At 37.1% G+C, this 20,182-nt stretch overlaps 1 protein-coding gene across 26 annotated transcripts in view; it reads left to right on the plus strand.

Annotated features, from left to right (window-relative positions):
• CSPP1 (centrosome and spindle pole associated protein 1) overlaps positions 1–20,182 on the plus strand; it is a 148,417-nt gene that overhangs the window by 65,641 nt on the left and 62,594 nt on the right. For all 26 annotated transcript variants that reach the window (XM_078352583.1, XM_078352591.1, XM_078352594.1 and 23 more), the window contains 4 exons: positions 69–190; positions 552–630; positions 11,368–11,497; positions 17,134–17,281. In XM_078352583.1, coding sequence (XP_078208709.1) covers positions 69–190; positions 552–630; positions 11,368–11,497; positions 17,134–17,281 — 479 coding nt within the window. The remainder of the gene's footprint in view (positions 1–68; positions 191–551; positions 631–11,367; positions 11,498–17,133; positions 17,282–20,182) is intronic.

Below are 20,182 nucleotides of genomic sequence, written 5' to 3' on the forward strand. Positions count from 1 at the left end.
ATAATATCTTGATTATAAAAAATTGCAAAGAAATATGAAAGGAATTTTTCATTTTTCTTTTCATACAGGATTGCACCTCTGCCTCCACCTCCCCTACCACCACCTTTGGCTACTAATTATCGAACTCCTTATGATGATGCATACTATTTTTATGGGGCCAGGAATACTTTGGATCCCAGTCTGGCTTATTGTGAGTTGTCTATAGGATAAACATTTTCTCCCTCAGTGGCTCAATAAGGAAAATTGGTTTTTGTGTAAATGGAAAATATCTAAATGAGAAAAGCACAGCTTTTCTTAATTCAGATGTTATATATTGACTTAATAAGTGCCATATTTTAAAGCCCAGTTATATTTTATAGTTACTTCCTTTTTATCTTGATTTAAGAAATAACGCTTGTGTTTTTTTATGTTGTTCTCTGCTAACTTCTAACCCAGAAGGAAATATTGATGGTTTTCCCTAGGTGACATTTTGATTATATACCTTTTTTCTGGAGGAATAAATAAAATGTTATTAAATGGTTATCCTAAATAAACTTTTTTTTTCTTTTAAGATGGTTCAGGAATGGTGGGAGTACAGCCTGCAGCTTATGTTAGTGCTCCTGTCACCCATCAGCTAATACAACCTATTGTGTAAGTTATTAGTTAAAAGAATAATTTTTCCCCACTTTTTATATTGTAAAGATACACATAACCTAAAAGCTACCATGCTAACATTTTAAAGTGTACTATTTATTGGTATTTAACATTTTCATAATGTGCAACCAACACCACAATCCATCTTCAGAACTGTTTTTTCTTATAAACTGAAACTTGATACCCATTAAATAATAATGGTGTACCTCCCCATTCTCCTGCCCCCATTCTCTGGCAACCACCATTCTGTTTCTGATTTTGACTACTCCATATACCTTATATGAATAGAATCATATAATATTTATCTTTTTGTGACTGGCTGATTTCACTTAGCATAATGTCCTAAAGGTTCATCTGTGTTGTAGTGTATTTCAGAATTTCTCTTCTTTTTAAGGCTGAATTATGATCCATTGTAATGGTATACAACATTTTGCTTATCTGTCCATTTATCCATCAGTGGACATTTGGGGTTGCTTCTACATTTTGGCTGTTTGTGAATAATGCTGCCGTGAACATGAGTTTACAAATATCTCTTTGAAATCTTGTTTTCAAATTTTTTGGGTCTGTACCTAGAGCTGGAAATGCTGAGTCATATGGTAATTCTATGTTTAATTTCTTGCAGACTATCATACTGTTTTCCACAATGGCCATTTTTATATTCTCAATAGGGCACAAGGGTTCCAATTTCTCCACATCTTTGCCAATACTTATTTTCTTTTTCTTTTTTTTTTTATAGTAACCATTTTAATGAGTATGAGATGGTATTTCATTGTGGTGTCGATTTGCATTTCCCTAATGATTACTGAGGTTGAACATCTTTTCATATGCTTATTGGTCGTTTGTATATCTTTGGAGAAATGTCTTTTCAAGTACTTTGCCCATTTTTGAATTAGGTTGTTTTTTATTGCTGAGTTTTCAGAGTCCTCCATATATCCTGGTTATTAGTACCATGTCAGGGATATAATTTGGACATATTTGCTCCCATTCTGTCTTGATACTGCCTTTTGATGCACAAAATTCTTAAATTTTCATAAAGTCCAGTTTGACTATTTTTGTTATTGTTGCCTGTGCCTTTGGTGTCATGTTCAAGAAATCTGCCAAATCCAACATCCTGAAGCTTTTGCCCTATGTTTTCTTCTGAGAGTTTTATAATTTTAGGTCTCATATTGAGTGGTTTGAGTAATTTGAGTGAATTTTTATTTATGGTATTGCATAAGGATTCATCTTAGTTATTTAGTATGTAGATACTCACTTTTCTTGGCACCATTTGTTGGAAAGACTCTTTTTTGCTTTGAGAGATACTGGCATTCTTGTTGAATATCATTTGACCAAATACGCGAGGATTTATTTCTGGGCTATCTATCCTATTCCCTGTGTGTATGTCTTCCTTTATCCCAGTACCATAGTGTTTTGGTTACTGTTGCTTTGAATGTTTGGAAATCAGAAAATGTGAGTTTTCCAGCTTCGTTTTTCTCAATGTTGTTTTGGCTATTTTGAATCTCTGAAGATGCCATATAAATTATAGGATGAATTTTTCTATTTCTGCAGAAAAGTCATTGGGATTTTGGTGGGGAATGTATTGAATCTTTGGGTAGTTTTGACATTTTAACAGTGTCATGTCTTCTGATCGGTGAACATAAGATATATGTCCATTTATTTATCTCTTTTAAAATGCCTTTGAGCAATATTTCATAGTTTTCATTGTACAGGTATAGGTCTTTCACTTCTTTAGTTAATTCCTAAGTATTCTTATGCTTTTATAAATAGAATTCCTTTCATAATTTTCAAATTGTTCATTGTATTAGTGTATAGGAAGGCAGCTGAATTTTGGGTGTTGATTTCTATCCTGTTACTTTGCTGAATTCATTTATTTTAATAGTTTTGTTGTGGAATCTTGGATTTTCTGCAGATAAGATGATAACATCTGTGAACCAAAATAATTTCACTTTTTCTTTCTCATTTGGATACCTTTTATTTATTTTTCTTTCTTAATTACTCTGGCTAGAGCTTCCAGTACTATGTTTAATAGAAATGGCAAAAGTGGGCATCCCTGGCTTGTTCCTGATGTTAGAGGAAAAGGTTTTGAATATGATATTTGCTGTGGGTTTTCCATATATGGCTTTTTATTATGTTGAGGTAATTTCAATTCCTAGTTTGTTGAGTTTTAACAGTGTAAGGTTAACTTTTGTCAAATGCTTTTTCTGTATTGAGATGATCATGTTGTTTTTTTCCCTTCATTCTGTTATGTGGTATATTGATTGATTTTTATGTTTAACCATATCCATCCTTGCATTTCAGGAATAAATTTCACTTAATCATGGTGTATAATCATTTTAATATGCTGCTGGATTTGGTTTGCTAGTATTAAGGAGTTTTGCATCAGTGTTCATATGTGATATTGTTGTAGTTTCCTTTAGTGTCTTTTCCTAGCTTTGGTATAAAGTGTAATGCTGGGCTTATAGAAGAAATTAGGAAGTGTTCCCTTTTCTTGAACTGACTGAAAAAGTTGGAGAAGGATTCATGTTAGTTCTTTAAATGTTTGTTAGAATTCACCAGTGAAACCATCAGGTACAGGCTTTTTGTTGTTGTTGTTGTTGTTGGATAATTACTGATTACAGATTCAGTTTCTTTAGTAACTAGTTACAGGTCTATTCAGATTTTCTTTTTCTTCATGATTTAGTCTTGATAGTTTTTATTTCTAGGAATTTGTTCATCTTATCTAGTTATCCAGTTTGTTGGCATATAATTGTGAATAGTATTCCCTTACAGTCCTTTTTTATTTTTATAAGATTAATAGTGATGTCCCTTTGTGAATTCCTGATTTTATTTTTTATTTTTATTTACTTATATATTTTTCTGACCTCATTCTTCTCATCACAGCATTCCTGATTTTAACAGAAGATTCAGAGCCTTCTTGTTGGTCAGTGTAGCTAACCATTTATCAATCTTGTTGGTCTTTCCAAATAAGAAACTATTGATTTTTTTTTTTTTCTGTTACTCTCGTTTCTATTTCATTGATTTCTACTGTTACCTTTTAAATTTCCTTCCTTCTGCTTACTTTGGGTTCTGTTTGATATTATTTTTCTAGTTTCTAGAGATGGAAATCTTAAGTATTGATTTGGTATCTCTTCCTTTCTTTTGGTATATAAACTTAAAACTGTAAGCTTTCCTCTTAGTACTGTTTTCACTATATATACTTTAAGTTTTGAAATGTTGTCTTTTCATTTTCATTCCTCTCAAAATATTTTCCATTAAAACATTTCTTTGTCAACCTATTGGCTATTTTCAAATTTGTTGTTTAATTTCCACATAATTGTAAATTTCCCAAATTCCTTCTGTTACTTATGAGTAATATAATTACATTGCAGTTGGAGAACAAACTTTGTATGATTTCAGTCAGTTCTTTTTAATTTATTGAGGCTTATTTTATGACCTAACATGGTCTGTCGTGGAGAACGTTCCACATGTACTTGAGAAGAATGTATATTGTCCTGTTGGTGAGTGTATTTTTTTATAAATGTCTTTTAGATCTGGTTGGTTTATAGTGTTATTTCTTTGATTTCTTTGTTGATCTTCTGTGTAATTGTTCTATTATTATAAGTGAACTACTGAAATCTCCAACTGGTGTGTGTGTGTGTGTGTGTGTGTGTGTGTATACACACAGCCTTGCTCTGTCACCCATGCTGGAGTACAGTTGTGAGACCATAGTTTGCAGTAGCTTCAACCTCCCAGGCTTAAGCAGTCCTCCTACCCCAGCCTCCTGAGCAGCTAGGACTACAGCCATGTGCCACTGCACCTAATTTATTTTTTGTAGAAACAGGGTCTCCCTGTGTTGCCCAGGGCGATCTTGAACTCCTAGCCTCAAGCAATCCTCTCCCCTGAGCCTCCCAAAGTACTAGGAATACAGGCATGAGATACCACACCTGGACTTCAACTATTATTCTTGAGTTGTCTATTTTTCTCTTCAATTCTATCAGTTTTGTTTCATCTCTTAGGTCTCTCTTTATATGCATATATTTATAATTGTGTCTTATTGAGGGTTTGACCCTTTTATTAGTAGCAAAGATTCTTCTCTGTCTCTAACAGTTTTTGTCATAAAATATTTTTAGTTCTAATATACATGTTGCTGTTCTGGTTCTCTTTCAGGACTGTTTGCATGGTGTATGATTTTTCATATTTACCCTCAATTTTTTTGTGTCTTTGAATCTAAAGGATGTCTCTATGTAGACAGAATGCAGTTACTTCCTGGTTTTTATGTTCGCCATTTTGCAATTTTTTTCTATATGCCTTATGTCTTTTTATTTCTGTAATCTTCCCTTATTACTACCTTCTTTGTTCTTTTTTTTGGGCGGGGAGACAAGGTCTTATTCTGTTGCCCAGGCTGGAGTGCAGTGTTGTGATCACAGCTCACTGCAGCCTTAAACTTCTAGTCTCAAGCACTCCTTCCACTCCAACCTCCCAAGGAGCTGGAACTACAAGCACATGCCACCATGCCTGGCTCATATTTGTATTGTTAGTAGAAATGGGATTTTGCCATGTTTCCCAGGCTGGTCTCAAAGTTCTGGCTCAAGTGATCCACCTGCCTCAGCCTCCCAAAGTGCTGGGATTACAGGCATGAGCCATCGTGGGCCAGCCTGTTAGCTTCTTTCATGTTAAATATTTAATAGCATTCAATCTTGATTTCTTTGTTGCTTTTTGCATAATTTTGAGTTCTTTTGTAGTTTCCCTACAGATTAAAATTAATAATTTAAAATGAGCTTAGATTAATAGCAACTTAATTTCAATGGTACACAAACCTTTTCTCTAATATAATGTCATTGCTTTTCTTCTGTTTGATGCTATTGTTGTCATATAATTTACACTTTTATACATTTAAGTCTCAACACAGTTTTACAATTATTGCCTTATGCAGTTGTCTTTTATTAATTAATTTTCTTTAGATGAAGTCTTGCTTTGTTGCCTGGGCTGGATAATGGCTTGATCTTGACTCACTGCAGCCTCTTCCTCCCAGGTTCAAGTGATTCTCTTGCACCAGCCTCCTGAGTAGCTGGGACTACAGGCTTGCACCACCACACCCGGCTAATTTTTGTAGTTTTTAGTAGAGGCTGGATTTTACCATGTTGGTCAGGCTGGTCTCGAACTCCTGATCTTGTGATCTGCCCGCCTCGGCCTCCCAAAGTGCTCTAATTATAAGCTTAAGCCACTGAGCCCAGCCGTTAATTTATTTTTTGAGACAGGATCTCACTCTGTTGCACAGGCTGGAGTGCAGTGGCGTGATCATAGCCCACTGCAGCCTTGAACTCCTGGACTCCAACGGTCTCCCCTCCTTAGCCTCCTGAGTGGTTAGGACTACAGATGCACACCACTGATGTCCAGCTAATTAAAAAAAAAAAAAAAAAAAAGCAAAAAAACTTTTTTGGTTTTGTTTTGGAGATAGCAACTTGTTCTATCGCCCAGGCTGGAGTGCAGTGGCATTATCATAGCCTCAGACTCCTGAGCTCAAGGGATCCTCCCACCTCAGACTTCCAAGTAGCTACTATTCCCACTATGCCCAGCTAAGTTTTTATTTTTAAAATTTTTTATAGAGACAGGCATCTCTCTATGTATCCCAGGCTGGTCATGAACTCCTGACCTCAAACTACCTTGGTCTCCCAAAGTGCTAGGATTATAGATATGAGCCACTGTGCCCAGCCATAGTTGTCTTTTAAATTGAATAGAGAAGAATAAAGTTACAAATGTCTTTACATCTGTAATATCTTCTGTATTTGCCCATGTACTTATCTTTACTGGTGCTCTTTATATGTTTGTGCTTACTTCAGCTGCTGTCAAGTGTTCTTTATTTTTGAAGGGCTCCCTTCAGTGTTCTTACAGAGCAGATCTCAGTGATTTATTCTCTGAATTTTATTTAATAATGTCTTAATTTAGCTTTCATTTTTGAAGGATAATTTTGATGATGTGGAATTGTATTGGCTGGCATTCTTTATCTTTCAACACAGTATGGCATTTGCAAACCTTTTTTTCTGATAAGCTGTTAATCTTACTAAAGATTCCTTATATGTGATGAATGGTTATTCTCTTGCTTTCAGGATTTTCTTTGTCTTTATCTTTAAGCAGTTTGGCTATATAGGTGCAGATCCCTCTGAGTTTTTCTTACGTGGAGTTTGATGAGCTTATTGGATTTGTAGATTAATATTTTTCATCAAATTTGCAAAATTTTTGCCCATTATTTTTTCCAATATTCTTTGTGTCCATTTTTCTGTTTCTTCTCTGAGACTCCGATTGGTACACTTGATGATGTCCCACAGGATCTCTGTTCATTTTTCTTCAGTCTTTTTCTATTCTCGACTAGGTAATCTCAGTTAACCTGTCTTCAAGTTCACTGATAGTTTCTTCTGTCTGCTCAAATGTACTGTTGGCTCCCTTTTCTTCTCAGTTACATTTCTTCAGCTCTATCATTTTTGTTTTTTTTTAAAAGTAATTTCAATTGCTTTGTTGTTAATTTTATTTGGTAAACATTGTTCTCACAATTTAATTCTTTTTTTTTTCTTTTCTTTCTTTTTTTTTGAGATGGAGTTGTGCTCTTATTGCCCAGGCTAGAGTGCAGTGTCTCGATCTCAGTTCACTGTAGCCTCTACCTCCCAGGTTCAAGCAGTTCTCCTGCTTCAGCCTCCTGAGTAGCTGGGATTATAGGCATGTGCCAACACGCCTGGGTAATTTTTTATTTTTAGTAGAGACAGGGTTTTGCCATGTTAGGCTGATCTCCAGCTCCTGATCTCAGGTGATCCGCCTACCTTGGCCTCTCAGAGTGCTGAGATTACAGGCATGACCCCCTGTACCCGGCCACTTTAATTATTTAGACATAGTTTTTTTAGTTCTTTCAACATATTTCTAATAACTGAATAAAAATCTTCGTTGATTGAATACAAGGTATGTAATTTCTCTGTGAATGTTTCTGTTGACTTCTTTTTTCCTCCCTATGTATAGCTCACCATTCTCTATTTCTTTGCAAGTACCATAATTTGTTTTGGAAAACTGAACATTTAAGAAACAGAGTGTAGCAACTGTGGAACTTAGATTCTTCTCCTCCCTGTGGTTTGTTGTTGTTGCTGTTTGGTTTTTTTTTTTTTTTGAGACAGTCTCCCGCTCTGTCGCCATGCTGGAGTGCGATGGCACGATCTCTGCTCTCTGCAACCTCCGCCTCCCGGGTTCAAGCAGTTTCCCTGCCTCAGCCTCCTGAGTAGCTGGGACTATAGGCACGTGCCACCACACCTGGCTAATTTTTTTTATTTTTAGTAGAGATGGGGTTTCACCATGTTGGCCGGGCTGGTCTCGAACTCCTGACCTCAGGTGATCCACTTGCCCTGGCCTCCCAAAGTGCTGGGATTACAGGTGTGAGCCACCATGCCCAGCCAATCCAGTCTTATACAAACTAATGCAGAGTATGGAACAAAGGAATATTCTCCGGTCACTATTATGAGACTGTCATAATCTTGATAATTAAACCTGATAAGGTCAGTATGAAATGGAAAATTACAAGCTAGTTATACTTATTAGCACAGGCACAGTCCTAAAACTGAACCTCAAAATATAGAGAAGGATTATTTATCTTGAATTGGAATTACTGTCTAATATAGGATGACTAAATGTAGTAGAGTATATCAATTAAGAGCATGGACTTTGTAGCTTGATTGCCTTGGTTTGAATACTAGTTTTACCATTCATTAGCTTGAGGTATATTCTTCTATTCCTTGTCTGTTAATTGGGGTAATAATGGTATCAACTCACAGGGTTTTTTTCTGGTGATTGAATGATTAAAATATGTAAAGTGTTTAGGATGATGTCTGAATACTAGGAGCTAATTGGTATTAGATATAATCATTTACTGTAAATCAATAAAATCAGTTACTGTAATCTACCATGTTAACAGAATAAAGAAGAAAGCTATATGATATATCCCAATAGACAAAAATTAAAATAGTTTATTCACTAGTGATTAAAAATGTAATAGGTTAGAAGGGAGTCTATAAACATGAAAAACTTACATCATATATTTTATTTAATGATGATAGATTTAAAACATTCCTTTTGAGATTCTATCACTGTTTTTTCACAGGACTTAATAATTTAATCAAGGTCAAAAATAAGAGAAAGGAAGGAAGGAAGACAGGTACAAGGAGGAAGGAAAACTGATGTTATTTGCAAAAGAATATATGATTAAAATATTAGAAATATGAAAGTTTTCACAGAATTACTGATTATAAAATCAATATATAAAAAGCAGTTGCAGGAAGTGGCAGTTTCTTAAAAAGAATATATGATACTACAGTTCCATTCCTAGACATATAATCAAAAGAAATAAAAATACATATACATGCAAAGACTTGGAGGTGAATGTTTATAGCTACATTATTGTTAATAGTCAAAAAGTGGAAACAATTCAAGTGTCCATCAGTGAGTGAATGGATAAACAATATGTGTTGTATTCATTCAGTAAAGTACTATTCAGCAATAAAAAGTAATGAACTACTGATATAATATGGATGAACCTTATAAATGGTTATGCTAAATGAATCTATACATACTATATTGGTTCCATTTATATAAAATGTCCAAATCTGTAAAGACAGAAAGCAGGCTACTTACTTAATAATTGCCTGGGGCTGGGGTTTGAGTTGGGATTGTTGCATATGGGCATGAAGGATATGTTTGGGTTGTAAAGATGTTCTAAAACTGGATTATGGTGATGGTTGCACAACTCTATAAATTTACTGAAAATCATTTAATTGTATACAGTTGACCCTTGATAACACGGGTTTAAACTGTATGGGTCCACCTACATGTGGATTTTTTTCAATCAACTGCAATAGAAAGTACAGTATTTGTGGGTTGTGAAACTCATGTATGTGGAGGGCCTACTTTTCCTATATGGGAGTTCCATAGGACTCACTTTGGGACTTGAATATATTCTGATTTTGATATAGGCAGAGAGTCCTGGAAATAATCCCTCAGATATACCAAGGGATGACTGTACTTAATACCCCTATCCTTTCCTTTCTCCCATCCTGATTTGACTATATAAATCCTTAAACTCCTTTTTTGGTGGGAGCCAGGAAGGAGTTGATAGATAAAGGCTAAGAATTTGGATCTGTGAGTATGTGGGTGATACAGACAGGAGGGATCATGAGTGAAATAGATACTGAGAGAATCTGTCTACCTTATATAAACAGTATATTTTGAGAGAAGGAGTTTACTCACATAGACCCTCTCAAACTTATTTATTCATTTACACAAAAAGAGCACCCCTGCTCTGAAAAAGTATAAGATCAGTTAGAAAATATTTGATGTGGTTTACCTCACCTTTCCTTTTACCCATTCATAATCCAATGTGACAATATATACAAACATACTTGTTTATTCTAATAAAAGATTGTAAGCAAGTTAGAAAGGGTAAGTACACAATGAAACTCATTTTTTAAAGCAGTGATGGTTTTTGGAGAAGAGAAGGATTTTTTTTAAATTATAAAATCAGGCTGGGCATGGTGGCTCATGCTTGTAATCCCAGCACTTTGGGAGGCCAAGGTGGGTGAATGACTTGAGGCCAGCCTGGCCATGTGGCGAAACTCTGTCTCTACTAAAAAATTAGCTGGGCGTGTTGGTGGGCATCTGTAGTCCCAGCTGCTCGGGAGGCTGAGACAGGAGAATTGCTTGAAACCTGGAGGTGGAGGTTCCAGTGAGTGAAGATTGCACCATTGCACTCCAGTCTGGGTGACAAGGGTGAAACTCCATCTCAAAACAAAAAGTTATGAAATCAGTATTTCAATTCACCTTTTATAATTTGGATTTCTAAAACGTTTTATTGTCTTCAAAGTTCGTGTATTCCTGTACTTAAACATGTGTTATGTTGGCTGGGTGCAGTGACTCACGCCTATAATCCCAGCACTTTGGGAGGCGCAGGCAGGAAGATCACTTGAGCTTAGGAGTTCAAGACCAGCCTGGGCAATGTAGAAAGACCTTGTCTCTACTAAAAATAAAAAAGTGAACCAGGTGTGGTGATGTGTACCTATAGCCCCAGCTACTTGAAAGGCTAAGGTGGAACGACTGCATTGTTCCAGGAGATGAAGGCTGAGTGAGCTATGATGGTGCCACTTCACTCTAGCCTGGGTGACGAAGTAGAACCCTGTCTCAAAAAAAAACAAAAAAATAGTACTTTATTGCTTGTGATTTATATAACAACAATATGTTTAAATTTTTTTCTTATGTTTCCTTGTGAGTTTTTCAAAAATTTTAATTTTGAGACTTTTTCCTGCAATTATATTGTTTTATTCTTGAGATGGCTAAGAAGTAATTTTATTAGTAAATCATTTAAAAATGAATCATTAGTTATTGTGTTACTTGAGTGACTTTGACTGTATTATTTCTGTATGTTGAGGAAACTGCCTAAGTCATATGTGTGCTATTAAATTAGCACAAACATTTTTGACTCCTGTGTAACTATTTCGTAGGTCAAAAAATAGAAGTGGTAAATTTGAAAGTTGCAAGAATTGTCAAAGCAAAGGCAGAAAGGAGAGCTGAGAAAGGGGTTACTTACTTAAGGATTCCTCTTTGGCCTATAGAGAAATATCCTTCTGTATTTTTTAAATGTATTTATATGCCATGCTATTTCAAGAAACAGTTGCATTTTCTTCTTGCCTTTTCATAGATGGATTTAAATTATTTATTGTATGTTTGATGTAGGAATACGGTTGGACAGAATGAACTGAAAATTGCAAGTGATCAAGTGATAAATTCAGGACTGATTTTTGAAGATAAACTGAAACCTTCCAAACAGTCACTTCAGTCTTACCAGGAGGCTTTGCAGCAGCAGGTATTGATTCATTTACTCATTTACTGTTGAACATCTTAAGTGTTAACACAGTGGTTCCTTAGAACTCAGAGTATGGCAGGGAAGGGGGAAAAACCCAGTTAATTATAATTCAAAATGCTAAGTTTTGAAGTGGTTACATTAAAATGCTGTTGGAAGCATAGGGTAGGGAAAATAATTGCCTGGGGCAGTTGGAAGAACTTCACACATTACTTGATATTTGAGCTGCATGTTGTGTAGTCAATACGTTAGAAGTTGCTGGTGTATACAAAGAATGGAATTGGTGTGGAAGAAGGGGCTGGAGAATTAGATTGTTCTGTTAGATTGTGAAGGACTAGCTAATAAGGGGTTTTCAGTTTCATCTGGTTACGGACAGCCAACGAAGGAATTTTAAGAAAAGAATGAAAGGATTGGTTTTGCTTTGAGCATATATTTTTTAGGAAGATAATTGGTTGATTTGTACAATTGGAAAGAGACGTGGCAGAGAAATTTTTTAGTAGGTAGTCCAGTTAGGAGGTGATGAAGCCCTGAACCAGATGGGGATGCTGGGGAAGACATCTATGAAACAATTCTCAGGTTTCATTGACAGGACTTGGGTATAGGGAATGAGAAATAACAGAGGGTTTTAAAGATGTTTCCTAGGAGAATAATGAGGCTATAAACCAAAATAGGGAATACAGGAAGTAGTTCATGTATACAGAGGAGGATAATGGGTTCTTTTGTAGTTTGTAATATTTGAAGAGAATTTAATAGTAATTATCAAATGTGTGGGATTCTTTGTAGGAATTCCCTTACCTTCTGAGAGGGCCTTAGGACTCTAACTTAGGTACTTTTCTATGGAATTGCACTTGGATTTCTTTTTTTTCTTTTTTTCTTTTTTTTTTGAGATGGAGTTTCACTCTTGTTACCCAGGCTGGAGTACAATGGCGTGATCTCGGCTCACCGCAACCTCCACCTCCTGGGTTCAGGCAATTCTCCTGCCTCAGCCTCCTGAGTAGCTGGGATTACAGGCACGTGCCACCATGCCCAGCTAAATTTTTGTATTTTTAGTAGAGACGGGGTTTCACCATGTTGACCAGGATGGTCTCGATCTCTTGACCTTGTGATCCACCTGCCTTAGCCTCCCAAAGTGCTGGGATTACAGGCGTGATCCACCGTGCCCGGCCGGATTTCTTTTAAAAATACTTTTGTTCAACGTTTACATGGGTGACTTTCTTGAAAGAAAGATTTTTAAAGTTACAGAATTATATTTTTTGTATGCTAGGATTCTACAAATAAGACAATTTTAAATTGAGAGTCTGTTTTTGTATTAAGCATATTAAAAACACTACTGACAAAACTAGATTTTTCAACTCTAGGGGTCTAGTTGATGTGTGTGATGACTTCTTTGGCTGTGCTGGAGCAAAAGTTTGCTTAAATTTATCATGCATATGATTATGAGTTCAAAAGTAACTTTCCAAAATGTAAACATTTGTTTGTTGCCTATCCATATGTCTCTACAGAACAACCCTGTGCTTATACTTAGTGATGATAAGAATGCATTTGTTTTTAGTGCTTAATACAGCTTTATAGGCATACCTCAGAAATATTGCTGGTTTGGTTCCAGACCACTACAATAAAGCAAATATCACAAAGACATGAGTCACATGAATTTTTTGGTTTCCCAGTGCATGTAGAAGTTATCTTTATATTATACTATGATCTATTAAGGTGAAATATATTTCTAAAAAAGGAAGATACATAATTTGAAAATACTTTATTGCTAAAAAAAATTTAGCAAGTCATAATCTTTTTGCTGGTGGAGAGTCTTGCCTCAATATTGATGGCTACTGACTGATCAGGGTGGCAGTTGCTGAAGATTGGGTGGCTATGGTAATTTCTGAAAATAAAGCAACAGTGAAGTTTGCTGCATCAGTTAACTCCTCCATTCACGAAAGATTTCCCTATAGGATTTGATGCTGTTTTATACCATTTTATCCACAGTAAAACTTCTTTCAAAGTTTGGAGTCAGTCCTCTCAAAACCCTGCTGATGCTTAGTTTATGTAATATTTCTAAATCCTTTGTTTTCATCTCAGCAATGTTCACAGCATCTTCACCAAGAGAAGACTCCATCTCAAGAAACCACTTTCTTTGCTCATTCGTAAGAAGCAACTCCTTATCCATTAAAATTTTATCATGAGATTGCAATAATTTGGTCAAATCTTCTCGCCTCACTTCTGATTCCAGTTCTCTTGGTATTTCTTCCACATCTGCAGTTACTTCTACCACTGAAGTCTTGAATTCCTCAAAGTCATCCATGAGGGTTGGAGTCAACTTCTTTCAAATTCTGATACTGTTGATATTTTGACTTCCTCCCATGACTCACAAATGTTCTTGGCATCTGGAATGGTAAATGCTCTCCAGGGGGCTTTCAGTTTACCTTTCCCAGATCCATCACAGGAATTACTGTCTGAAACATTTACTGAACAGTAAGAATTCAGTGTCAAAATTACTCCATGAGTTATGGGCTGCAGAATGGATGTTGTATTAGCAAGTATGGCAACAATGTTAATCTTTTATATCTCCATCAGAGCTCTTGGTTGACTAGGTGCATTGTCAGTGAGTGGTCATATTTTGAAAGGAATCTCTTTTTGGTTTAGTAGCAAGTCTGAACAGTGGGCTTAAAATACTCAGTAAACCGTTTTGAAACAGTTGTGTGGCAAAACAGGCTTTGTTTCCTTTCTAGAGCACAGGCAGAGTAGATTTAGCACCATTCTTTTTTTTTTTTTTTTTTTTTTTTTGAGATGGAGTTTCGCTGTTGTTACCCAGACTGGAGTGCAATGGCACGATATCGGCTCACCGAAACCTCCACCTCCTGGGTTCAAGTAATTCTCCTGTCTCAGCCTCCCGAGTAGCTGGGACTACAGGCACACACCACCATGCCCAGCTAATTTTTGTATTTTTAGTAGAGACGGGGTTTCATCTTGTTGACCAGGATGGTCTTGATCTCTTGACCTTGTGATCCACTTGCCTTGGCCTCCCAAAGTGCTGGGATTATAGGCGTGAGCCACTGCGCCCAGCCAGCACCATTCTTAAGGGTCGTAAGATTTTCAGAATGTTACATCAGCATTGGTTTCAACTTAAAGTCACCAGCTGCATTAGGTCCTAATGAGAGAGCCTGTCCTTTGAAGCTTGAAGCCAGACATTGACTTCTCTTTCCTGGCTATGAAAGTCTTTTAATACAAGGGTGTTTTGTATCTATTGAATGTCTGAGCTGGATCTTATGGGTAACTTGCTGTAGCTTCTCCATCAGCACTTCCTTCGTCATGTTGCACTTTTTTTTCTTTTTTTTTTTTCCCCGAGACAAAGTCTCTGTCACCCAGCTTAGGCTGGAATGCAATGGTGTGATCTTGGCTCACTGCAACTTCTGCCTCCCTGATTCAAATGATTCTCTTGCCTCAGCCTCCGGGGTAGCTGGGACTACAGGCGCCTACCACAATGCCCAGCTAATTTTGTTTGTTTGTTTGTATTTCTAGTATAGGTGGGGTTTTGCCATGTTGGTCAGGCTGTCTCGAACTCCTGAACTCAAGTGATCTGCCCACCTCAGCCTCCCAAAGTATTGAGATTACAGGCGTTAGTCACTGTGCCTGGCCCATGCTGTACTTTTATGTTACAGAGATGACAGCTTTCCCTCAACTTCATGAACCAACCTCTGCTAACTTCCAGGTTCACTTCTGCAGCTTCCTCACTTCTGTCAGCCTTCATAGGATTGAAGAAAGTTAGGGCCTTGCTTTGGATTAGGCTTTGGCTTACGGGAATGCTGGGCTGGTTTGATCTTCTATCTGACCACTAAAACTTTCTCTATAACAGCAATAAAGCTGTTTCACTTTCTTATCATTCATGTGTTTACTGGAGTAGCATTTTTAATTTCCTTCAAGAATTTTTCCTGTACATTTACAACTTGTCAAAGTGTTTATTTAGCAAAAGAAGCTTAACTTTCAGCCTATTATATGCATTCAGCAAGCTTAATCATTTCTAGTTTTTGATTTAAAATTAGAGATGTGACCCTTTCATTCCATTGAACACTTGCATGCCATTGTTGTGTTATTAATTGGCCTAATTTCAATATTCTATCAGGGAAAAGGGAGATCCAAGGAGAGGGAAAGAGACGGGAATGGCTGATTGGTAGAATAGTCAGGATACACATGACATTTATTCATTAAGTTCACCATTTTATGTGTATGTGATTCATGGTGCCCCAAAACAATTATAATAGCAACACCAAAGATCACCAATTGCAGATCACCATAACAGATATGAAAAAGTGGCCAGGCATGGTGGCTCATTCCTGTAATCTTAGCACTTTGGGAAGCCGAGGTGGGTGGATCACAGGTCAGGAGATTGAGACCAGCCTGGCTAACACTGTGAAACCCTGTCTCTACTTTAAATACAAAAAGTTAGCCAGGCATGGTGGCACATGCCTGTAATCCCAGCTACTTGGGAGGCTGTGGCAGGAGAATCACTTGAACCTGGGAAATGGAGGTTGCAGTGAGCCAAGATCGTGCCGCTGCACTCTAACCTGGGTGACAGAGTGAGACTCCATCTCAAAAACCAAAAAAAAAAAAAAAAAAAAAAAAAGTTTGAAATATTGTGGGAATTACCAGAATGTGACACAGCCATGAAGTTAGTCCATGCTGTTGGAAAAATGTTACCAATAGACTTCCTCAATGCAGGGTTGCCACAAACCTTCAATTTGTAAACAATGCAGTGTCTGCAAAGCACAATAAAGTGCAGCACAGTAAAATGAGGTATGCTCCTGTTTAAAGTTGCGGAGCATTCCCCAGAGAGCATTGATCCCCCAACCTCTAAATTCTGGGAATAGAGTTTACCTAGGGAAAGTAGGCCTGGTAAGGTTAAGGGTTCACTTTGTGGCTGGGCATTCCCCTTGAAAGGATAGATGAAAAAGGAACTTAGGGAGATCTGATGGTCCCATGAAACTGTCAGGGTTAGAGAGAGAATGGCTCAGGTAGACACTGGGGGAGGGGAAGACGAGTTGGTTAAGTCTGAAGTAGCCTGAGTAGCTAGAAAGGCATTTGATGGTATATAGAGGAACAGGGGCTATGTATTCCAGCCACTGAAGTATTTTTATTTTTAATATTATTTATTTAGAGACAGCATTTTGCTTATTGTTGCCTAAGCTGAAGTGCCGTGGCACGATCCTGGCTCACTACAACCTCTGCCTCCTGGGTTCAAGCGATTCTTCTGCCTCAGCCACCCAAGTAGCTGGGATTACAGGTGTGTGCCACCACACCCAGCTAATGTTTGTATTTTTAATAGAGACAGGGTTTCGCCATGTAGGCCAGGCTGGTCTCGAACTTTTTGCCTTAAGTGATCTGCCCACCTCGGCCTCTACAGGCATGAGCCACCACACCTGGTCTAAAATATTTTTACATTGAGTATTACATATATTTGTGGTTTTAACCTTTGTAGGGGAGCATACTGGAAAAAAAAAACAAAATGTGTAAGTGTGTGTGTGTGTGTGTGTGTGTGTGTTAAAAACCCAGTTTTGTTTTGTTTTTTAAATAACATCTGGTATTACTAACCTCTTGTGTCAAAATACTTGTCAGCATTTATTTTAAATACATTTTATGTTGTCAAGATTCGGGAAAGAGAAGAAAGAAGGAAGAAAGAACGTGAAGAAAAAGAAGAATATGAAGCTAAATTAGAAGCTGAAATGAGAACATATAATCCTTGGGGAAAAGGCGGAGGTGGTGCCCCTCTCAGGGATGCAAAAGGAAATCTGATAAGTATGTTATTTCCATTGACTTGTTTTTAAAATAAGGTAAATTATTTTTAACTTTTGAAAATACTGGGGAGTAGAAAAAGGTAGAAATCATAGCCTCTAGAGCAAGGCCTCTTTATGTAACTTAATGCATAAGAGGTATTTTGAGAATAAATATAATAACAGAGGCTAGAAAGCATTTCTTCTTCAGAATACTATTCATTTCTTTTTATTACAAATATTTCATCCTCTGATGTTGATAACCCAGCTGCAGAGAAAAGCTCCTGTTATATGATAAGTTTTTACCTGAACTAGTACTTAAAATATTTTGTTTTCTTGTAAAAATGATAAAACCCATATTACAAATTAAAAAAAAATAGTATGATGTCTTAGAAATAAAGGCTGTAAAACAGTTTTAGGAGGGGATTTTGTGTTTAATTTATATGTGCAATATACCTGCTCATTGCAAGGATTCTTTTGTGGAGGGGAAGAAAAGAGACAGTCATAGAAACTTTCTAGCAGCTTTCATAATTTGATTATTTATCTTTCATAATTTATTTATCTTTCATTTATGTACTCTCAAAAATGTTTGATCTAGTAACCACACAACAAATACCTTGAGTGTCTTTATAGAACTTGGTATATACAATTGTCTGTTGGTAACCATGGGACATTGATTCCAGGATCTCCTGTGAATACTCAAATCGATGGATGCTGAAGTTCCTGATAAAAAATTGGTATAGTGTTTACATATAACCTACACACATCCGCCTGTATACTTTAAATCATCTCTAGAATACTTGTAATACCTAATACAGTGAAAATGCTATGTAAATAGTTGTGATCTTGTATTGCTTAGGGAATAATGACAAGAAAAAAAGACTTTTTACATGTTCAGCACAGATGAAAGCATCAATTTTTTTTGTTTTTTAATGTTTTCGATTTGTGGTTGGTTGAATCTACAGATGTGGAATCCGTGGTTACAAAGGACCGTTGTATGTGTTAGGATGGTCTCTGCTTAGCTGTTAGTTAAGCAGAATAAAAGTAGAGCAAAGGTACACATTTCATGTTCTTTAGGTATTATAGGAATAGATGAGTGATAGAATTGAAAGATTGGTTGTTGAGTTAGAATTCTTATGTATTATGCCTTTGGTTTATTGTTAAATGTGTGCGTGTATGTGTGTGTGTATGTGTTTTTAAAGATATATTTGAGGCCCACTTTATTTTTTTGAGACGGAGTTTCACTCTGTCGCCCAGGCTGGAGTGCCATGGCACCATTTCGGCTCACTGCAACCTCTGCCTTCCGGGTTGAATCAATTCTACCTCAGCCTCCCTAGTCTCTGGGCTTTACAAGCATCCATCACCATGCCTGGCTAATTTTTGTATATTTAGTAGACATGGGGTTTCGCCATGTTGGTCAGGCTGGTCTCAAACTCCTGACCTTAGGTGATCCACTCACCTTGACCTCCCAAAGTGTTGGGATTACAGGCATGAGTCACTGTGCCCGGCCTACTTTAATTTTAATAACTCTTTTTTCTTCCCAAAAGGTTTGTTCCTTTTCTATCTTCACTTCATTAATAATTTTCTCACAGTTTTGAAAGAGTGGAACTCTTATTACATTATCAATGAAATGATTTTAGATGATGCCTAGCTAAGCATTTCTTATTTTATTTATTTATTTATTTATTTTTGAGATGGAGTTTTGCGCTTGTTACCCAGGCTGGAGTGCAATGGCGCAATCTCGGCTCACGGCAACCTCCGCCTCCTGGGTTCAGGCAATTCTCCTGCCTCAGCCTCCTGAGTAGCTGGGATTACAGGCACGTGTCACCATGCCCAGCTAATTTTTTGTATATTTTTTAGTAGAGACCGGGTTTCACCATGTTGACCAGGATGGTCTCGATCTCTTGACCTCGTGATCCACCCGCCTCGGCCTCCCAAAGTGCTGGGATTACAGGCTTGAGCCACCGCGCCCGGCCAGCATTTCTTATTTTAATAAATAAGTGTTTACTTGAAAATATATAAGAAAAACACTAGTTTTCCATTTATAGTGCTGTAACATTTTTTTTTTAAAGAAATTAAAGGTGTTAGTCCAGGTTTCTACTTAATGGAAAGTGCTGTAAAAAGCAAACCCAAATTCTCAGAAGCTTGAGGCCTCTCTTGTAGGCATCCACTTTTGTCCCACTCTGATGCTGTTGGGTGGTTCTCCTGCAAGAAGTGACTCGGGGATCTATTGTATTATTGCTTCATTTTAGAGTCCTTTTCTTCTTGTCCTGGGACAAATTGAGGATTTTGTTGGGGCCTGGCCTGGATGTGGAGGAAGATCACTTTTGCCTTCTTTCCATTGTTCAGACCTATATAGGGTCTAACCTAACTGCTTGGGAGGCTGGGAAGTTTACCTTCCTTTACGCTCAGGAGGACATAGGATTAATAGCCCTATGGCCAATCTTTGCTACAGTAAATTTAAATTGTAAATTGATAGAAATATGCTAGTTAGCGTGAAAGTTGTGTTTCACTGACTGAAACATTAGAAAACATTGGGATAGAACATTTTTCTTTTTTTTTTTTTTTTTTAATTTTTTATTGGATTATAGGTTTTGGGGTACATGAGCAGAGCATGCAAGACAGTTGCGTAGGTACACACATGGCAGTGTGCTTTGCTTTTCTTCTCCCCTTCACCCACATTTGGCATTTCTCCCCAGGCTATCCCTCCCCACCTCCCCCTCCCACTGGCCCTCCCCTTTTCCCCCCAATAGACCCCAGTGTTTAGTACTCCCCTCCCTGTGTCCATGTGTTCTCATTTTTCATCACCCACCTATGAGTGAGAATATGCGGTGTTTCATTTTCTGTTCTTGTGTCAGTTTGCTGAGGATGATGTTTTCCAGATTCATCCATGTCCCTACAAACGACACGAACTCATCATTTCTGA

Source organism: Callithrix jacchus, chromosome 16, assembly GCF_049354715.1.
Source record: "Callithrix jacchus isolate 240 chromosome 16, calJac240_pri, whole genome shotgun sequence".
Classification (NCBI taxonomy): domain Eukaryota; kingdom Metazoa; phylum Chordata; class Mammalia; order Primates; family Cebidae; genus Callithrix; species Callithrix jacchus.